The 22,863-nt window shown below is 33.4% G+C and overlaps 1 protein-coding gene across 2 annotated transcripts in view; it reads left to right on the top strand.

The window, feature by feature from the left end:
- Klhl13 (kelch like family member 13) overlaps positions 1 to 22,863 on the top strand; it is a 195,504-nt gene that overhangs the window by 121,093 nt on the left and 51,548 nt on the right. Inside the window, exon 3 of one of the 2 annotated variants that reach the window (XM_071606845.1) lies at positions 2,785 to 2,850. The exons of the other annotated variant lie outside the window; for it this stretch is intronic. Coding sequence (XP_071462946.1) covers positions 2,785 to 2,850 — 66 coding nt within the window. The remainder of the gene's footprint in view (positions 1 to 2,784; positions 2,851 to 22,863) is intronic. 2 annotated transcript variants of the gene reach the window in all.

Below are 22,863 nucleotides of genomic sequence, written 5' to 3'. Positions count from 1 at the left end.
TATTGAACTCTTTCCAGATATATTGAAGACTTTGCTGATCCTTCCAACATGTTGTACTCCCTCAAATCTGTGCGGTTCTGCCTAGGCTATTTCTTCTAGAGTATGTCTGATGAATTTCTCATTCTTCAGCCTCAGTTGCAGCAAGATTTTCATTGTTCTGCTGTTGCTGTAGAATTCTGAGTCTGTACTACTAAAGCTTCTTCATCTTATTTTGTGTTGTTGAAATACATGTCTGTTTCCCTCACTCAAATAGGAGCTTCCTGTGACCAAGGGGTTGTGACTTATTCATTTTTATAGCCATATCACCAACTATAGTACCTATAGATAATTCAACTAATGTTTTTAAAATAAAATATTCATTGAACACAATTTACATCATGTGTAGTTTCATTTTAAAAGAGTGATCTAGAAGCAATGTGATTGATAGACTGAGATGGGAGATGCAGGGAGACCAGTTACATGTGTCTTCTTTAAACACGCTTATTTGTTTAAAAAAAAACCAAGGGGGATTAGATTCCTGGAAAATTGGTAAAGAGAAATGATAGGATTTGTGGCTGGCTTCTATAGGCAAGAGAGAGGAAAGAGGAAAGATAATAAAGATTCAGTATGACAAATAGAAGGACAGAGACCCTTGCAAAAAAATAAGATTACTTTCAGATAAACATGTTGTTTCCCAAGTCAGATCTCGTATTAGCAATTTGCCTCACCCCTTCTCTGCTTGAAAGATAAACACTCTGTTCCTGTTCAATTTATTGGAATTAAGCTCACAATTCATGTGATCCCCATTTTCATATCTGACCTGGAGTTTACATGTGAAATATAAATAGTTCAAGCACACCTGTACAATTTTCTATCAAGGGAAAATGAGCAGTGCATAGGTTTTTGAATATATAAAGCCTATTTCTGCTTTTGGGAGCTGCAACTGAACTGTTATACCAGCCAGATGCACTGGGGTGCGCTACTATGTAGCAGAGCCTAGCTGTGCATCACAGCTCTTAACTTTAAAACTCCAGAGAATTTGATGAGAGAGGGATCCACAAGAACATGACAAATGATGAGAGTTCAAACCTTAAGAGAAAAATGGGCTTATTGGTAAGAGACCTTTCTTTTCCTTTATTTACTGCTGTTACTTATTCATTGAAATAGCAAGCCTGTTATTTTCATATGTGGCTGTGAAGCGGTATACAAAAATCAATTTTACATGTATTGTAGAATTCAGGAGACATATTGGTAACCATGTAAAAATCATAGAGAGCTTGTATAAAGCTTGATTTTAACAAAATCTCTAAGGAAATTTTATTTGACTTCAGACAGTGGTATAGATTTGTTTATATAGCTTAAATGTAATCCAGGTTAAGAAATATATATTTAAAAAGTTAAAATAAAGAACAGTGACTTGTGTAGAAATGCATAATTTCACTCAGTTACCAGAAGGTGGCACACCAGATTCTTCTTACATACACAAAGAAAAGGAATAATATTAATAGGAATATAAAATAAGCTGTATTTAAAGATATTTTAATGTTTTTTAAGCAAGGAAATGTTATAATTGTTATTTGCTTGGCAAGGCTTGTGCTAAAACATGACAAATATGAATTTAACTTATTATAGCTTTTAATTGTTCAACAATAATATTTATATTATAGCATTTTAAAAGTAGACTTTGAAACAATATTGTCAGCAAGGAGATGGTATTTAGAATTTATCATGCTAAGAAAGAAAATATTCGCCATTTACCTTTATTCATTGAAAGTCATTGGATTTAAGACAATCTTTTAGGTAAGGTCTTTGTCAAGGTCTTTGTAAAGATACTATTAGACTATGACTTTGATTTAGTTACGACTTTAATAAGGCAATAATGCTTGTGAGATGACCCAGAAAAAAATTCAGACAGATTATTTCGAAGAAAATGTTAGATGAGGCTAATGTTTACTTTCTAGAAGCTAATAACAATGTAAATAGAATAAGTGTAAATAAATTACATATTGTGTTAGAGCTTCTCAAACATCTGCCAACATGCTGTAATTTATTAAGAGAGTTGACTCGGCAGTATATACTGCAGTGCTTCTGTAGTAGTCTCTATTTTTAAAACTGCATTCCTGAGGCAGTACCAGAAGTGTGTCTGTCCAAGGTTGCTTTTTTGTGTGTTTGCCTAAAGGAGCTAGATAAATGGCAGAACTTCCCCAACACCAAATCTTCTAGTTAGAAAACAGTACATCTATTTATATGTTTTTATTAATTACAAGCAGTATGAAAATAAGAAAATTGGTAGTAAACGAGCCCAGAAGAACATTAACCATCTGTTCTCTGAAAGCTTGTAATGTGTGTCATTTGCTTTCAGGTTTTTATGGCAAAGCGGTATATCAGCAAAGAATTGACCTTTAGGCTTAAAAAGCTAGAAAATGACAAATCACTTCAAGGACTGAGTATATGTTTACTGGAGAAGTGTTTCCTTGTGTCCAAATTTGACTAGTTTAGTCTTGTAGATCTGTTGTAAATAAATGTTGTACTTAATGTCAATCTTTATTCCAGAGTTTCTAAAACATTAAGAGAGCTTCCAAAAACAAATAGAATCTAATGACTTTCTAGTTAAGCTTTTAAAAAGTCAATTTACATAATTTTAAATTGTTCTGTGTGGCCTTAGCTGTTTAGGGTTTATAAATATGACTTATTAATTTACCGCTAATATGCTTTCAGGGTATGCTTTGAAAAATTTGAACTAAATACAATGAAGCCACAATTAACCAGACTTTTTTGTTTTGTTTTTTTGCACTCCACTTTCAGGAGACGGAGGCAATTGTCTTTAAAACAAGCCGATTTCAAGGATATATTCAAAAAATCAACTTCAGGGTATGTCTAAGGGTCTGCATTTTCCTCTACTTTTTTTTTTCAATGAGAATTTATTTTTATAAAAGACCCTGAGAGAGCAGAAGACATTTAGTTATCAAGTAAAGTTTGATGATGTCTAAGATTTTGTGTTTATTTAAAAAATTATAAGTACCACATATCATTTATTGTGCTTTATATTTTCCTGTGTGCTTTTGCAAATATAAGTTCATTTGTTTTTCATAACATTGCTATGAGATGAGCAAGGAAAGTTGCATTTTTCCTAATTTACAGATGAGGAAAATAACACTAGAGGTCATAAAGCTAATTAGTGACAGAACTGCAACCAGACCCAAGGTGCCTTGTGCTGTCCTCTTGCATTCTTCCTCATGGAAAAAAGTTTAAAACAAGTTTTTAGCTTTTAAATTTGTAATACACAATCAATATAATTTATACTATTTAAAAAATTCTTGTCCCTCATAATCTCCCACTTTTCATCTTTTTGTCTGCTTCTCTGCCTGTCTGCCAGCTGCATGCTATTGCTTTCAGATTCTCCCAGACCTGGAAGAATTTGGAGTGTGGGAGGTCAAGATAATGGTTGTGGACAGTTCAATTTGACAACTGGTGGTGAGCAGCCAGTGCTGATGGGCTAAGGAAAGCTAGGGATTGAGAGAGAAAACAGAATGTTACTATAGTTGGGGCATTTTGAGCAGGGATTAGCAACCTTGACCTTAAAAGAAGTGTTTCTCTAAGTTTATTAGACCTGGCATGGTAAGCTATGGGAGTACTTGTTTCAAATGCAGAGTACAAATACCTATCTCCAGACTTCTACATTTTATTTACCCTGGTTGATTCTTAGCATATTAATGTTTGAGAGCATCTGCTTTAAAAGTATAAACTTTTTTTTTCTCTCTCTCTTTCAATTGTACAAGAGTCAAAAGAAGAGACCCTTTTTCTCAGTAACATTTGTGTTTCATGGGAAATCATATCAACCAGGGCAGTGGGAGCCAAGGGGTAGGCAAGGGTAAGGAATAACAGATATTATTTACCCACATTTCTGTGTCCACATCTGAAGCACACCACAATAGGTATTGCTCACTTTGGAGATTGTGAGTATTTTTTAAAAAAGATTGTGTCCATTTTAAACTTGAAGAAGGTGAAAAGGCAGAAAGATTCCCATCAAAAGGTGAAAAATAAATGTTTATATTATAATAACTAACCTTTCCTAGTTTTTATTTTTAAGTAATTTTTTTTTAAAGTGCCTAGAAAATTAGGCCATCCAAGCTTCTATTATAGGTCAGACTTTACTGTGTCAATATATTTGTTCTCCTTTATGTTTCATATGCAAATATCCAGTCAGACTGATTAGATTATGAGGGCCTTATAGCCAGGGCACATGTGTTCCTTTCTATATTTGTAACATTCAGCAAGTCATATATTTTCAATATTTATTGATGACTGAACTAAATTAGCATGTACCTCCTCTCTAGGGGGTTGGGGTTGAGCATAGTGAATTGATTGATTTTGGTATTTCTGACATCAAGTCTATGTTGCACTGTCAATAAAGGGTAATATAGTAAAAACAGCCTCAGTAGAAACACATTTTAGTTAACATATAAGATAGCATGGTCCTAATTAATAAATTTGCTAATGCCTTTCCCAGAGTATCAGTTGAAGCTCTGTCTTGCCTTTTGGAATATGTGTTTTGTTGTTCTGTATTTTACGAGTCTGAATCTCAAAAACTGGTATTTTTTGAGACCTGTAAACATAAATATTACAAAAAATTTAGTTCTAGATGGACACAATACCTTTATTTTATTTTATTATGTGGTGTTGGGGATTGAACCCAGTCTCTCATACATGCTGAGCTAGTACTCTACCACTGACCCACAGCCCAGGCCCTAAACATAAATATTTTTGTTTAATGTCTGAACAGTATTGTAGGAATTTAAATAAAATGGCTAGACCCTGCAGTGGAAGATACATAAAAATGCTCAACAGTGTCTCTGACTTAGATCAAGCTGAATAAGGAATGAATGAATAAATATATACTAGCTAAAGGGAAAATATTTTCACCCAAGTGTTATGTAGCTTCAGAATTCCATGAGAAATGACTAAAATAACTGATTATTTAAAACATGCATTTGATTTTAAAGACATGAAGTGATTCTGAACATATTATAGTAGACAGGCTTATAAAGGCTGCCAGGAAACCTAAAATTAAATTACCACTAGCTTAAACCTAGGGTCAGTCTAGAATATAAATTTTGTTTTTATTCAAAATTTCATCCACCTTAGTTAATAATAGAACATGAGATAAAGGAAAATAAATGGTTTACCCCCTATGGGATAGCTGTTGCATCCAAATAATAAAGTTAGGCATAATGCCAAAGCAATGCTTTGGTTAGATCACAATACATGACCACTTTTTATAACATGTGCTAATGATGTGTTATAACAGGATTTTAATTAAATTGCTATTTGAAGGCATAGAAAATTTAAGTTACACAATTTTTAGTTAGCATTTATAATTTAGGCTTACCACCATATATTGGGCATCTTTCGCTACAACTGTTTCTATATCCTTTACTTGTTTTAGAGAACTTAAAATCAACAAAGAATTCTAAATTAGAACATGAAAAGGATCTAGAAATAGTCATGAAAATAGAGACCAGTTTGCTAAAAGTCTATTGGTTACTACCATTAGACCAAATACCATGACTATAAACTATACCCTTAACATAACTGTTAGGCTTCATGTTAGAGTAATGAGTTATAGAGTTCAAATTTGATATTGAGTTGTTTTTGAAGTAAAAGATTTTCTCACTTATTATATAATTAAACCTTTTCTTTTTAGTTACCAATACTGTCTGTGGATATAGGTATAGGGAATTTAAAGTTTTAATGATTAAGCCTGGGAAATGGTAAAAAATAAAACAATTGAATATAAAGAACCATTTTTGTGGAAAATTTAAAGTGTATATAATCTTGATGAATCATTAGGATTAACTTTCCATGAAAGTATTGCCTCTGGTTATTCAAATATTATTGTGGTTATACTATAAAAACCTGTAATCAAGATTTACAAATAGGGAGAAGAGATTGGACAACCAGGTAATTGTGTAACATTGTTTTCAGCTGGAACACCAATGGTTCACATGTGGCTATAATAACTCTTTTTATATATGTTTTTCAAAATAGTATCATTATTTCATCGATTTACATTGGGATTTTAGAGAAGATATACTATTTTAGATTTTATTTAGAAACTCAGATTTTATAAAAAAAATCAAGGTGGTTCTAAAATACTTTAGAATGTATCAAGAATTGACTGGCATGTCTTTTGAGGTTGGCATGGTGATACATTTATTGTTTAAAAGGTTTTAACTATCATAAACAAATGTTATTAGCAATTGTTTATTCTTAGCAAGATATTTCAGAATTTATAAATATAAAGATTATAGATAAAAAATATATATGTAGTTTTCATGCATCTTTAATCTTGCTTCTGTGATTGCTGCACCAAAATTAAAACAGTTTTGCAATTATTTGAAAAGCTCTATATGAATATATTTTAATCTAGTTCAGCCATATTCTTAACTGTTCCTTCAATTGCAAGCTCATTCTACTTTATTCTTTTCTTTTGGTGGTGGTGGTGGGGCATTACAGAGGATGAAATCCAGGGCTTCATGCATGCCAGGCAAGCACTCTATTACTGAGTCAAACACCCAGCCTGCACTGCAAATTTAAAATGGCTTTTTATTTTGACAAGTTTGAATGTTTTATGTACAATGCATCAGAAAAGCTAGCAATGACTTGTATTTGCCCAAAGTAATTGAAGGATATACTTAGGAAATTGCTGAGAGATGACCAAACAGACAAAAAAAAAATCTTTATTCAAGGTGAGAGCAGAGATCCCTCATAGAACAATTTATTTTATTTAAATATATATTCTGGATGGTTTTCTTTAACACATACCTGATTTTGTTTTTAGTACTGAGAATAGAACCCAGGGGCACTCAACCACTGAGCCACATTCCCAGCCTTTTTTTTTTAATATTGTTATAAAATATTTATTTTTTAGTTATAAGTGGACACAATATGTTTATTTTATTTTTATGTGGTGCTGAGGATCAAACCCAGTGCCTCATGCATATTAGGTGAGCGCTCTACCTCTGAGCCACAACCCCAACCCCCTAAAAATATTTTATTTAGAGACAGGGTCTCACTGAATTGCTTAGAGCCTCACTGTGATGATAAAACTGGCTTTGAACTTGCCATCATCCTGCCTCAACCTCTTGAGCCACTAGGATTACAGGGATTACAGGCAAGTGCCACTGTACCTGGACACAGACAAACACACATATATATATATATATATATATATATATATATATATATATATACACTCTTGTCTTAACACCATAACATCTTTCATCTGTTTCCCAACTACAGAAGGTGTTACATAAATATCAGGAATTACTACTGTTCTGATTTTCCATTCCCCTTCAGCCAATCATTATCTTCCTTGTCCCTGCTGCTGCCTTCTTCTTTGGACCCTTCCCTAGTGCTTCCTGACTTTTCAATATACCAATTCCTCACATTGCTGCCCTACTTAGTATCCTTCCTAGCCTATGAAACTATTGCAGACTGAGAGAGTCCTGAGTTTCACATTATTTATGTCAACATGAAATAAGAATTCTCAGGGCTGGGGCTGTAGCTCAGTGGTTGAGTGCCTTCCTCACATGTGTGAGGCACTGGGCTCTATTCTCAGCACCAAAAATATTTAAAAATAAATAAATAAAGATATTGTGTCTCTCTACAACTAAAAAAAAAATTAAAAAAAGAATTCGCTATGCATGTACAAGAGTATGTGCCTGCACAATTATGTCTTCATACTCAATTTATATTATGAATGATTGGTAGGTACTCTGTAAATCCAACACATAGTCATAGCCACAGTTGTGCTATGTCTTCATAGATCCTTTGTAGGAATATAAGGATCCACACAGTTATGTTAAGGAAATTTTCAAGATAGCACTTTCTAACATAGTTATCTCTGAAAAACATCTGGAATTTCCCCTTTTGATTATAGCAAGACTACATATATATGTAGTAAGAGATTTTAAATGTATTTTATATTCAATTTGATATAACCAAATAGAGATACACACACATATACACACATAATTAGAAATCTGTATAACAGATATACACAAATATGTACAGCTATAAATGTGAACAGTTCTATTTCCTGTAAGAAGGAACCAAAATATATGTAGAATTTTACTCTTCTGTCCAGAATTTTTGTGTGCTTTAACAGATTTAACAGTTCTATTTGGTTGCTGTCCAAGTACTTATACTGATTGGTAGAACATAAACGGGGCACATAGTTTGTCATGATCTACAGTCTTGTCTGGGTAACATGAATAACACTGATAATCTAGATTAGTTTGCAGAGACATTGTCAGGGCTAAAGAGATTACATAGTGCCTGCTCATATAAAATGTGGCTGATGTTTTTAGTTTTTAGCTGTACCTACCCCAGGTTAACTTTTTCCTTATAAGGAAAAGGTCGGTATGTTTTTAGGGCATATCAAGAAAAAATGGAGAGAGAGTTTAGGCACACAATGTATTAGGTGGTACTGGTCAGCAAGTTAAATTTTACTTAAGTTATTTAGGAAAGCGTCGGACAATTATTTGTGCTTTTTTTTTTTTCCCCGATGGGGAGGAATACCAGGGATTGAACTCAGGGGAACTCGACCACTGAGCCAAACCTCCAGCCCTATTTTGTATTTTACTTAGAGACCGGGTCTCACTGAGTTGCTTTGTGTCTGACTGTTGCTGAGGCTGGCTTTGAACTTTCAATACCCCTGCCTCAGTCTCCCAAGCTGCTGGAATTATAGATGTGCGCCACTGTGCCTGGCTGATATTTGTGCTTTTCACTTTTGTCCCATACTATGACTGGCTTAAGTTGTATTTACCCTTTTCTCTCTGATTATTCTTAAAACAGTTTTGTAGAATTGGGACATTTTGGAAATAGTTCCTTATGTACACCTTTTTCATTTTGGGTCTTTCCTACTTCTATCTTTCTGTGTATATCTACTATGTGGGGTGAATGCTTCTCTCTAGTTCTTATTTATTTAAAATACATTGAGACATTTACAGAAAATGTTTCACTTCAGATAAAAACATATATCTTACGGAATGGTCTGACTTAAAGAGAGACAGTAGAGATTCTAGAGAGGGAGTCCTAGATTAGAGATTGAGAACAGTTCTGCTTCTAATTAGAATGGTGACATTGGACAAATTAACATCTCTGAGTTCCAGTTTTTTCATCTATACAATGAGGGCACTCAGCAAGATGATTTCTAAGAGTTTTACAAGTTCTAAAAATCTCCTCTTCCTATATCAGGAGCCAGGAATTCTGTGTTGTAACATTTGGCCAAGAATGACTCTTTCTGTGCCTTGGCCAAGAACCATCATTGTCCTTTGTTTATTATATCTCTAAAATATGCATTTCACAGGTATTTTTAAGTGATTAGTTAATATTCATAACATGCTTGAAGATCTTTTGTGTATGCTGTCTTTCTATCCTGTCTTATGCAGTGGTCTGTAATAGAAACCAAGTGTTCTGTAAATGAAATCAGTATTTCTTATGATATGACTGAGGGTTTTTGACATTTACCAGTCTCAGTATTAAAGTAGTGGAGCACTAAGCTTGCATAAAATTATATTTTAAATGCATATTTAATAATTTTCTTCATTTTTTCTGTAGATGAAAATAATTTTAATTCTGGAATGTAATGATTATTATAAATATATTCTTAGTTGCTAATAGAGTATCTGCCAGGATAGTAAAATCTGATTAACTTGGATACTGCTAATTTGTAATTGGGGTAATTTTACCTGGCTGAAGTTTATTTCTAAATGATGTATGAGGAATGTTGTTAAGCAAATTAAAATCGTGTATAGTTCATGGATCACATTTCTATTCAAAGGACTGTTTTTAAAGCCTTTGGCATAATATTTGTTTGCTTAAGAGAGAAAATTACAAATGATTTAGCAATTTATTAAAGCAAAAATAAGAACTAGATATACATAAATGACCACAAGCTTTTGGGTTTTTAAGGATGCTGAGGATGGTGTGCAAGGAAGCAGTCTTATTTTCTTTTTACTTTACTTTGAATAAATATTAAAAATATTGGAATGCCACAAAACTAGTATTACACTCTATGTCTATGAGAAATCTAGACTAAAATTGATGCAGAAAATTAATGAATTTGGTTTCTTTGGAATGTAATGAGATTAGAAAAAAATGTTGGTTTTTCTCAATCAGTTGATTGTTCACAAAAGAATAATAACTTGAGAATCTTTACAATAAAATGGTCTTCACCTGCATAATGGGGTAAAATATCTTTTTAGAAATTTGGAAAACTCTTCTTTAGGCCTATTTTCTGCTAAGAAGTTTTGAGGAATCTCTATAGACAAATAGACTGCTAGATACACTTCACTCCATGGATTTTTGTAGAGTTTTGGGGTCTTTGTTCTCAGACGTTGAAGTCACATTTGTAATTACTGCTTTGTAAAATTTTCATAAGCATGAAAATGTTCAATTGAACCTCCTTTCTAAAATATCACCTCTTACTATGTATTATTATATAGCTTTTTATGTTTTATATTTTTAAATATTTGCAAATGCTTCAGGTTTTGAAAATTTGTTTGAAATTCACTGTGGAATGAGACATTCCAACATTGATGCCTACATATGTGTGTGAGCCTGCACATGTATGTGTGTGAGTGGGTGTGGGTGTGTGTGTGTGTGTTCTTTGGTTTTCAACAAGTTGACACTGATAATTGTACCTGGGACATTTCTGATTTAAACACTAAAACTTTATAATGTAAAATACATTGACTATGGTATATTTGTATTAGTGGCATGAGTATTTTTTAACCTTTTAAATATATTTTGGCCATGAAGGTATTGATAAAATACTCCTTTCTCTGATTCCTTTAAAGATTTTTATGACAACAGTTTTGTGTACAAGTACTTAAAAGGAGTTAGAAATGTAATTTGGGTTTTTTGAGGGGCATTTGCTATGATAGATTGAATAAAAGTTATATATGAGGTAGTGGTGGCTAACATCAATTTAATATTAATAAAGTTCATGTATTACTGATGGATGCTTTAAAATAAATGTTCTCTCTCCATATATGTATTTGTGTGTGTATGTTGCATATACATAATGATTGTAGTTCATAGGAAGAAAATAGTTTGTCTTTTTGCCTCCATATTGACCTGTATTTTAAAAGGATGGTTCTTGTGATTATCTTAGGTGATTCTGTGCTGAATTTCTGGTATATTAAATTGTGTATTTTGGAGTTTGTGAAAGTAGCTTCTTACTATAATCTGAGCTTTTTAAATACAAATGAAAAATCCTCTTCACATACTAAATCTTAATATTAAAAAACAGGAATATTTTAAAAGTATCTGCAAGCTGAGTATTTCATTTGGAAGCACAGTTTATTGTTTGGATACAGACATGAAAGTGAATATGAGCTCTTTGTCACTACAGTGATTTTGTTAGAAGGGAGTGACTTTTGTTTCAGGGTTGATCTGCCTTTATTAAGCTTGCATTGATGGAGATGGATAATTTTATCTTCACGTAGACATAGAAGGGTGTTATAATGGTATGTTTTTAGTGATTAACACTTGCCTACATTAGAAGTAAAATACTTCACCTGTAAGTAAAGAGTTCAGCAGAATACCATTTTAACTTATTGTTACTTTTTAGAATTGTGTAGAAATTTTATGAATTTGTTTTGGTGCTGTAAGCAGAAACTTAAAACACCCACCACTTTTGAAGCATTCACAATGCTATTTTCTGGAAGTATTTTAAAACAATATAGATGAACCCTTTATTTGCCATTGCTTTCACGAAATATCTCAAGCTGCCTTTGACAGCAGCTTCAATTTTTGAACCTTTGTGACAATCGCTAATCCCTAGAGGTTACTGGACCGCTGCTGAGCTTTGGAGTGGTCCCTGCTGGACACCTGCTTGGCCAGCAGCGTTGGTCTTTCCTCTAGGCAATTTGTGAGCTGTTTGGGGGTGGGTAGGGGAGGAGTGAGGGGGGTGAACTGGAGGAGAAAGGGGGAAGAAGAAGGGGAGGGCAGTATTGAATTAGATTGTTGATAGCGTCCCTCCGAGGACTGCTATTAAGAGCACGCTATTCTGTACTTCTCTGCTGCAGAAGGCAGAGAGATATTCGAGTTACACGGCATGTTGTAAATGTATGAGATTTTGCTCACCCCGGCTTGGAAATAAAAATAGGGGAAGGAGAGCAACTTGAATCAGAAGCAACTAGAAGAGCGTACAGAGTTCTGCAGCAGTTTATATTTGTTCTTACATTTTGCTTTCTTCTAACTGGAAAACAGAGGGATTGGCATTTTTAAACGGGCTTTTCCCATAATGGCATTCTTGTATTGTGTGGCCAGAGCTTGCACAGGAGGAAAGCAGGCTGCTGAATTTAGTCACTGATCTCTATTAGCTGTGGCCTAAGGCTATGCTGAGGTTTATATCCCATTTGTATTGTTGCAGCTCAAAAGAAGAATGTTCAGAGGATGACAAGTGTATTCTGAGTAGGTATGTTGTTTCATTTTCATATGAAACCCATCTATTTTTTTCCTGCTACTATTGGTCAGAAATCAGGTTAATAGGTGCAGAATATACTATAGTGCTGCAGTATCCCTGTTAAGATAGAACAATAGCATTGCAAGCTTAAAAAAAATCAAACCCTTAGCTGCTTTTATTAACTAAAGCTGCATTGTATGGTATGCACAGTGCAGTCATATATATATATATATATATATATATATGTGTGTGTGTGTGTGTGTGTGTGTGTGTGTATGTACATATATATATTCACACACACACACACACACACACACTGCAGTCAACGCTTTTCTAACGAGGTGGCACTATTGTTGTGTTGAAAGGATAGAATCATCATATTGCTTTAGGGGACAGGAGGGTTTAAAGGAGGTACCTTGCAGTCCTATTTTACAGATTGGAAGCAACGGTTTAAGGGCACTGGCAGAATCCTTTGCTTGTTCTCCGCGGCAGCCACTGCTGTGTCAGTACAGTGTGGAATGGAAGTCCTAGTTGGTAGTCTGTTATGGAAACGCTGTTTACTGTTATTGTAGTACCGTGGTGACAACATGCCATTGAAATGGAAAACGAGCTCTCCTGCTATCTGGAAATTCCCAGTTCCTGTGCTTAAAACATCCAGGTCAACTCCACTTTCTCCAGCATACATGTAAGTGAGAGAAAATAGGATATTAAAGTGGGATTTCATTCATGAATCTACCTTGTGACAAAACGGGGAAACCCCTAAACAGCAATATCCCGAAACCTACAAGATTAGAAAATCCTCATGCTTGCTAACATTTAAAGAGATTGGTATGCCCACATTTTACCATTGTTTTGTTTTCCTATAGTATGTTCACTTAAAAAGTGCTTAATGCTAATCTAATTACTAATGTGAAAGCACAAAGGTATAGCCAAGAGATTGCATTAGGAAACTTTAATGTTTAACTTGGGATTTTTAAAAATTTCTATATATCTAAAACCTGATTATTTCTTTTGTGTAATGGCTTAAAATACGATGATTGATGTTGGTGGTGTGTTATATCTTCTATAGTATTTTTTATGAATTTGAAACATTCAGAGTTAACATATTGGTCAGAAAATGAGTCTTTCAATCAAGACTTTTATACTGTAGTTGTATATAAATTTTAGTAAGTTTGACATTGCATCTTTTCAGTTCTGTCATTTGAGTTCTGAAGTGTAAGTTTGAATTCTTGCAGATTATACTTTGAGCAGTTATTTATATGCAGAGGTTTGAAAAATATTCTATATGTTACTATTTTAGAAATGGATGTTAAGTAAAAAATACTGAAATGAATTGAGAAGTCTATCCAAGATTTTTTGGAATTTTCCAAAATCTTGTTAAATTTATAAAGCGTAGCTTTAAAAACAAATTTTAGGAGATATAACAAAACATTGTACAAAAATGTTTTAACTATAAGTGTTCCCTTTAAAATATCTTTCAGTAGGAAAGGTGTGGGAATTTTTCCCTGCTTTAGGTTAATTGTGTGTGTAAAAATTCTGGTGAGTTACAATTTTAAATTTGGTTTTTTGTTTTATATGAGATTCAGATACACAGTGATATCTGGTTCTTTGAAAGGCTTTCAGCTGCTGAGGAAGTGTGTTTATGCTTTCAGTCCAAAAGAAATGATTCCCTGGAAAGCTCTAAAAAATGAGGACATTTCAGAATCATTTTCAGATTATTTTTTTATATTCCTTTTTGATGCTACAGGTTATTTTATCTGTTATAGGTGTTAAACAGTTTCTCTTATGAAGTAAAATTTAGAATATATTTGTAAAAAAATCCAGCTATATCTGATTTTCAAAAGCTGTTTTTGTCAAAAGCATAAATTAATGGAGGTGACAAGTTAATGGAGGTGGACAAGTTAATTGAGCTCTTTCACACTATTTGAGAAAATAGGATATGCCTGTTGACTTTATAAATGTTGGCTGGTGAGAAATCACCAAAGATTCACCAGAAACAACTTTATCATAAACAAAACAAAACTCCACTAAAATCAGCAGGTTCCAATTCATAATGGTTATTAATGTATCTAGTATTTATACTGTCCAAAAGATTTAAATCACAGCTCCAATTACAGCTGATTTGTCAGTTTTTAGGGATGGTTAAATATATGCCCATATTTTATTAATTCATATTAGCCACAAGCCCAGATACAACTTAATAAAACACTTTCAGTGAGTCACTTTTTTCCTTTTAAGTATTTACCTCTTTGACCTGATGATATGAGTGAACTGATTTAGAAGATAGAATCCAGAAAATACCACAGGTCTTACAATGTCAAATATTGATCATTGGTGGTACACATAGGTAGAATGAAAAAATATGTTTGAAGAGCTAATGGGAGGCTAAACTATTTTGACTCAAATCAGTCTATATATTATTAAGTTCACCTAACTTATTTTTCTTTACAAATATTTTAATAATTATTGTTAAGTATATATACACTAAGAGAAAATATTAAATATAGGGAAACACTTGCTTAGGGAGTTTAAATCAGGTGTTTTTTTTTAAATATGTAGTTTTTGATTATTTTAGATCATAGTTCATTGCCCCACTTGGCATGAAATAAAAACATCATATTTAACATGTTCTCATCAGTATTTCTTTATATTCCATAAACCTCTTACATGCAAAATTGATAATAAGTTTAACATAAAATTTTACTCAAAAATTATGAAGACTACGTTAGATTACTGACTCAAGTAGTATATTTGCTCTCACAACTGTTTGGTTGCCAAACGTAGGTTAAATCAATTTCTTTGCCTAAACTCTTTGCATTGAAATGAAATAAATTCTGACTGCTTAAAAAATTGTGACCTACTAGAAATTTATCTGTAAAATCAATTGTAAAAACTTAAATATTTTGAGTATAGGATTCTTCACAGTTGATATAAAATCATTTTGTATGTACAATTGTATAGCATCAGTATTGATTTTTAATGTTTATCATTTTTTACTGTGATTTGTCTAATACGTATTATGTGGTTTTCATTGAAGTATTGCTTGATTGTAGTAAAAATGTGTTGCAGGAATTGAGCAAGCAAAGAAAAATATAAAGGCTCTTTATGGTCTCTTTCTAAACCCAGTGTAGGTGCTGCTTATCTGTAGCTCTTTACTGATGCTATAGATAGGGCGGTGCTGCTAAGCTAGTGGAAGATAAAGTACAAAACATTTCACTTTCTGCAAACCTTGAACAGAAAGACTATTTTTTTTTCCTTTGTGCATTTAAAGTCCAAGTTTGTTTTCTCTTTTTAAAAACCCTGAGTGACACTTGAAATGTCTCAACAATCTTCAGACTTCTTGATGATGGACTATTTGTGGCAATTTTAAGGAAAATAGATTTTCTGTGTAGCATAAAACGCTTTTAAAATTGTGTTGCTAGAACAATTTTTGATACAGGAGAAGTAGAGTATCTTAAAGACAAAAGATTTAGGATGATACAGTCCTTATTGGGTAGATATAATCTTCTTTCAGCTTCAGATTTGAACACTTGAATGGTGGTATATCATAAATGTGAATTTCTTAAGGGATTGTCTTGATAGAATTCAAGTCCTTGATGACATGTGTTTGTGTTACAGTCTGTTCAACAGTGGGTTGAAGTTCAACCTTAGCCTGAGGGAGAATCTCCTGGTCATTGTAAACTGCATTAGTAAAGACTCTGTTCTTGACAGGTGCAAACCATATAAATTACCCTGTCATTTTGCCTAAATTAATAAAGCTTAAAGGCCAATCACATCTAAGTTATTTTCTGGTGTTTTGCTATTCACCATTTTAAAACAGCAAATGGTTCCTTTAGGCCAGTTTTTATGGGGTTAATGCATTGTTAGATTCTAAGGACTCACTGAAATAAACAAGATTAACACTAGCAATCCTTTTATCTATTCTTCACAAGCAGCAAATTTTGACAATAATAGTATGACCATACAATTAGGTAAAAATTAACCAGTGCAGTATCACAGTGAATTCTAGCAAGAAAGATAATGTGAGATGTATTTGTTAGAATTTTATGGTTCTCAAGCTAAAAGACAATGAGTGTTAGTGAACTAGACTTGGCTTCCTTTAGCCCCTGCACTTGTATTCAGTGAGCTTCCTGTATACAATTATTTTATTTAATATGTAAACTATATTTTATAATAAATGCTAATAGCACAGTATTTTATAATGATTGCTTTCAATTATTTCATCAATAAAGCTAAGTCCCTAGATTTCCTGGGAAAAATTATGCATACTATATAAATTCTCCTTGTTTGTGGGTGATTCAAAAGATAGACATCATAAAAATGTGTTTTCTATTTTGACATTTCTTTCCCATAAGAATGTCTTTTTCCTAATTTATTGAATATATCTAGATTTGTTTAAGAAATCTTATCTAGTAAAATAAATTTTTAAATTGATAATCTCAAATTAGAAAGGAATATTTAGTTCCTCTCACAGTCACCACAAACTTTTCCTTGTGGGTCTACTTAATCTGTTTTTACTACATATGCACACTCTAATAAAATTGTGTCAAGAAATAACATAGCTAACACCTATGAACAATTCTTTCAGTCTAACTTTTGTAGCATGTTCTTTGGGAATGTGCCTTGTCTGCACTTGCAGAAGAGATACAAGTGATCTTTGAGGTCATTTGGAGAATTTACATCCCCTTTAATTAATGCAGGGGTCGCTTTGTGAGACCTCTCAAAGATGGCAATACATGTCCTCCTTGAACATGGTCAGTGACGAAGAGCTCACTACCTCACCAAGGCAGCAACTTTCATTCATGGACAGCTCTTCTTTTTGTTGAGCAAAATCAATTCCTCCTATTTTTTTTTTTTAGTCTCCTGATACCAATGTGGCTATATAGATTTTTTTTGTCTATTACATTTGAGCTTGAAAATCTCATGTGCCATGATTTCCAAACCATATATTCTCCCAGTTCTCCTCACCTAAATATTTTTTTCATGTTAATCTTTATGTGTGATTCTGCATCTGAATGTGATCCACTATATGGTCCTACTAGGAAAAGATATCTCTCTCTCTTTTTTAATATTTATTAATTTTTTAATTGTAGTTGAACACAATACCTTTATTTTTTTATTCACCTATTTTAAGTGGTGCTGAGGATCGAACCCAGGGCCTTGCATGTGCTAGGCTAGCGCTCTACTGCTGAGCCACAACCCCAGCCCCAAAGACATCTCTCTCTTTTAAACACATGTTCTGCTTGTTTAAAAGATCCAGGGATTATGCTATTTTTTAATTATGGAATTTACACTTGTCCCTCATGAATTTAGAGTTTGCACACTTCTGTTTTGGAGGTTTATGATTGGATTGCTTGCTACTTGTTGTCAGTGTTTATTCTTTCAGCTGCTTTAGATCTTGTACTCTAAGGAAGCCTGGCATGTGCAAGTAAAGTTAAAATTTTGTCTTCAGCCCTATTGCATATATTTTTGCAAACCTTTATCTGTCTATCTATCTATCTATTTATCTATCTATTTATATGTGGTGCTGGGAATCAAACCCAGTGCCTTACACATGAGAGGTAAATACTCTACCACTGAGCTACAACCCCAGCCTGCATATATTTTAAAGGCCTCTTGACACCATTTAATGTAACTGAAAAACACTATCAAACAAAAAATACTATTAAACAAATCTTAAAGATAGCTAGTATTCTTGTTGCTTTTAGATATTTTGAAGAATTTTGCTCATCAATAATTTATGTATATTCATTATTTTTATGCTGAAATGAGTCTTGCTTCCAAGTACCCTACCCCTTCCCAAACACCACCCCCTTCTTCCAGAGAGAAGAAAGACATAATTGCAAATTTTCACACCATCATGGGAAATCCAGAGTTACTGAGAATTCCAAACATTCAACTTGACATTTAGCATATTTAGGTGAGACCTATGTAGAGTCAAATTTAGGGGAGAGGGAGAGGGAGAGATGGGAAAGAACTGAGTTATTTGTGTTAATAACTTTGTTGCAGTTGTAAGAATTATATGCATTGTACATTCTATTTTAAATTGAAATGGCAGCCATAGTATATTGCTTTATTTCTTCAAGACTGTGAGAAATAGGTGGTATAAACCTGATAATTTTGGGGAATCCAAACATAAAGAAGTTCCTGATTAATTCAGTTTCAGAAGTACTCAGTTCATTTTCAGTCACCTTGAAAGTTGAAAATATCATAAGTCAAAATGCATTTAGTACACCTAATCTACTCAACAATCCAGCTTACCAGTGCAGTGTAATATAGAGTGTTGGTCGTATATCCTTATGATGGTGTGGTTGACTGGGATTTGCACCTTGATGCCACTGCACAGCATCCTAAAAGTTTATCATACCACATATGATTAATCTTGGAAAAGGACAAAATTCAGAATTGGAAGTGTGTTTTCTACTCAATGCATATCACCTTCACACCAATGTAAAGTTGAAACATAAGTCAAACTATTGTTATGTCAGGGCCCATCTATAAGTTAAATTTTTTTTGAGTACTGGGGATTGAACTCAGGGATACTCAACCATTGAGTCATCTCCAGCCCTATTTTATATTTTATTTAGAGACAGAGCATCACTGAATTGCTTAGCACCACGCTTTTGCTGAGGCTGGCTTTGAACTCGTGATCCTCCTGCCTCAGCCTCCAGAGCTGCTGGGATTAGAGGCGTATGCCACTGCACCCAGCTTATGTTAAGTTTAAAATGTTCAGCAGTTACTCACTATTACATGTCAGGCATAACTCTTGTGACTATTAGGGATATAGCTTTTGTGTCCATTCAGAATGACTCTTCTTCATCTCCCATACTATCTTTATTCATAAACAACTAAATTGCTTACTTTACTGTTGTGAAAATTCAGACCCAAGACAAATAGGTTAAATAAAATTTTTGTTTACTGTAATTTTAGTATTGATGATGAATGCAAGGGCAATGAAAACATTACAAGAGAAAAACATGTCTAGGAGAAATGAGGAGAAATAAGTTGGAGATAGGTACCAAATTTCAAAGTGCATATTGTACAGCATGGAAAATGAAGTTTATGCTTAAACTTAATGGTATTCTTTTGAACAAAAAGGATAGAAATCCATCCTTCATGTTGGAAGGGAATAATTTATTGTTTAGATGTTTTATATCATATAAGGGTACATATATTGCCTTCCAAGAAGCAATAATTTGGTCCCAGACAGCAAGATGAAATGTTAGTTTAAAATAAAGTGATTTTGTTTTCATTTACACTGAAATACTTTTTACTGGAAAACTTGCTATGATGAAGATACCTATTATTTTTTATCAATTTTTTTCCCATTTTTCATATGCTAAGATACGAACATACCCAAGTTGTTTTGAGAGTGCTTCTTAGAATATTGATCGAGATATGAAAAAAAAAATCCTTCAATAAGGAGAATATAAACAAAACCAGTTTAAAAATTTAATTTATCTTGTATATTAGATATTCTCAATTTTATATGAGACATATTTATTCCCAGTTTAAAAATGTGTAGCTGTAAAAGTGCTAAGCACCTTGCATGATGTTTTTCCAAAACTCTAAAAAATAAGTCTCTGTTTACATATAAGGACATCCAGGTTCACAGAAGTTAGTTAACTTGCTCAGTGTAATGTATCAAGTAATAAGTGAAGTCCACATTCAAACTCAGGGCTGCCTGATTTCAAAGCTCTTGACTTCTCTAATGCATTTTCATTTTTATAGGTTTTGGTTACTTTTATGCTATTAATTAGGTAATATTTTAATAGGGATAGAAGAAACAGAAAGATGATAGATGAGAAAGCTTTTTTGGATTAAGTGGTGTTAGTACAAAAAGAAATTAGACATTTTGTATCTTGTCAAGTGGTGGAGTTTTAGGAAAATATTGGGAAGTTTTTGTTTACTTGCTGATGTGATATTGGGATTAACTTCTGATGTTTTAATAGTTTCTTAAAGCATTATTCCACCTTCATTGATGACCTACCTGTTCTCCTCATGGAAGTTAGCCACCATGGACAGTGCTGGAGCTGCTGTGCTCTCTTTAGCACATCCCCAGTCAGTATGTTTAGTACTTTCTTGTGACTATTATCCCATTTCTTAACTGTGTGCAAGAATTCAATGAAAAATCTCTCAATTTATTAGTTTTTTATTGTTGCCCTAGCAAATTATTACAAATGAATGGTCTAAAACGTCACAAATGTATTATAGTTTTTTAGTCAGAAGTTTTGATATTAGTCTCAGCAGTCTAAAATCAAAGTGTCTGTAGGACTAAGACTCTATGGGAGAATCTGTTTTCTTTTTTTTTTTAATTTATTTTTTTGCTTATTACTGTCATTGACCACATTCAATTCTCAGTGACTGTAGTACTGAGGTCCCTATCATCTTACTGGCTTCCAGAAGCTGCCTGCATTCTTTGGCTTTTGGCTTTCTCCTTGCTTCTTCAAAGCCAATAACAGCAGATTGAATCCTTTTTAGATTTCCCTTTGACCCACTCTTCTTCCACTTTTAAGGACTCAGGTGATTAGATTGAGCCATCTGTATACTGTAAGATACTCTCTCCAAATCAGTGTCCTTAACCTTAGTCAAATATGCAAAATCCCTTTTGCCATGTAACAACCTATCCACAGGTTCCTGGGGTTGAGATATGTGTATCCTTGGGAGGCCATTATTCTGTCTAATGCATACTTCATTGAACACAATCATGTTAGGTTTACACAAGCACTGTAAGAAATTGTTCCAATTAATCCCAGCAGTTCTGTAAATTTTACTTTCTTATGAATAAATTATTTTAAAAAATATTTGTTAATCTTGGCCTCTAGTTTTATTCTTGCAAATCATAGTAGTTTAACTATTACAAAGGCAGTTCTCAAACCCAAAGATTTCCTGGAAATCTTTTTTATTAGTTCATTTAAGTTATACATGATATTAGGGTTCATTTTGACGTAATGATATAAGCATGGAATATAATTTGCTCCAATGCAGTCCCCAGGATTTCCCTTTCCCTTCCTTCCTTCCTCCCCCCTTTCCCTTTCCTCTACCCTACTGATCTTTTTTCTATTTATTTATAATTGTTTTTTAAATTTTTTTAAATATGTGGAGATATATATAAAGGTGAGATTCACTGTGGTATATTCACATGTGTACATAAGATAGTTTGGTCAGATTAATTTTACCATTCTTCCCTTTTCCTGTCTCTCCTCTCTCTCCCTTCCTCAATCCCCTGCCTCTACTCTGCTGATCTCTCTTCTATTTTAATGGTACTCCTCTGACACTTTTACTTTTTTGGGGGGTAGGGGTATCAGGGATTGAACCTAGGGGCACTTAAACCTTGAGCCACATCCCCAGCCCTTGTTGTTTTTTACTTTGAGACAGGGTCTTGCTAAGTTGATTTGGAACTCACTAAGTGGCTGAGGCTGGCTTTGGACTTGTGATTATCCTGTCTCAGTCCCCGGAGCTGCTGGGATTAAAGGCATGCGCCACTGTGCCCAGCAAGAACATTGATTTGGCGAGTATGCATAATCACATAAAATGCAGATATGAGTAAGAACTAAGATGCTAGTCATTAAAAAAAAAAAGACTTTAGTATTTCTTTGCTTTCTTCAAATGTAGGTTATTTTGTGATAATTTCTATTTTCCAAGTCTTTTTTAAGATAATAATTAGTAGTGCCTCATTTTTATTAAAATCATAGAATTCTTTTTCTTAATAAAACTAGGTGTAAAAAGTAGAAGCATTCACAATGACTCCATTGACATCAGAACTGTCAAAAAGTACAAAAGTGAGTGCATAATATAAGTTGGGCAGTGTTGATTGCATTGAACAATTGAAAGACTCAGCTGGGTTTGGTGGCACATACACTCAGGAGGCTGTCACAGGAGGATCACAAGTTTAAGGCCTACCTCAGCAACTTAGTGAGTCCCTGTGTCAAAATAAAGACGGGTGGTGGTGATGGGGATGTAGCTCAATGATAGAGTGCCCCTCAGTTCACTCTCTTGTACTGGAAAAAAAATAGAAGAATAAAAATTGAAGGACTCTATGTTTCTATCTTAAATCATTTTCAGTTTATTCAAAGGAGTTCAAAATCAGATAAAACATAAAGGCTGCTATGTACATTACAATAGCCAAGTTATGGAACCAGCACAAGTGCCCATCAACGGAATAATGGATAAAAATATGTGGTATATATATATACAATGGAATTCTATTCAGCCATAAAGAAGAATGAAATTTTGGCATTTGCTACAATGGAATTCTATTCAGCCATAAAGAAGAATGAAATTATGGCATTTGCTGGCAAATGGATGGAATTGGAGAACATCATGCTAAGCAAAATAAGCCAGACTCAGAAAGTCAAGTGTTGAATATTTTCTCTTATGAAGAAGCTAGAGGGAGGATAAAAGGA

Source organism: Marmota flaviventris, chromosome X (genome assembly GCF_047511675.1).
Source record: "Marmota flaviventris isolate mMarFla1 chromosome X, mMarFla1.hap1, whole genome shotgun sequence".
Taxonomy (NCBI): Eukaryota; Metazoa; Chordata; class Mammalia; order Rodentia; family Sciuridae; genus Marmota; species Marmota flaviventris.
The sequence above is the reverse complement of the archived record's forward strand: the minus strand, read 5'-3'. Positions and strand labels throughout refer to the sequence as shown.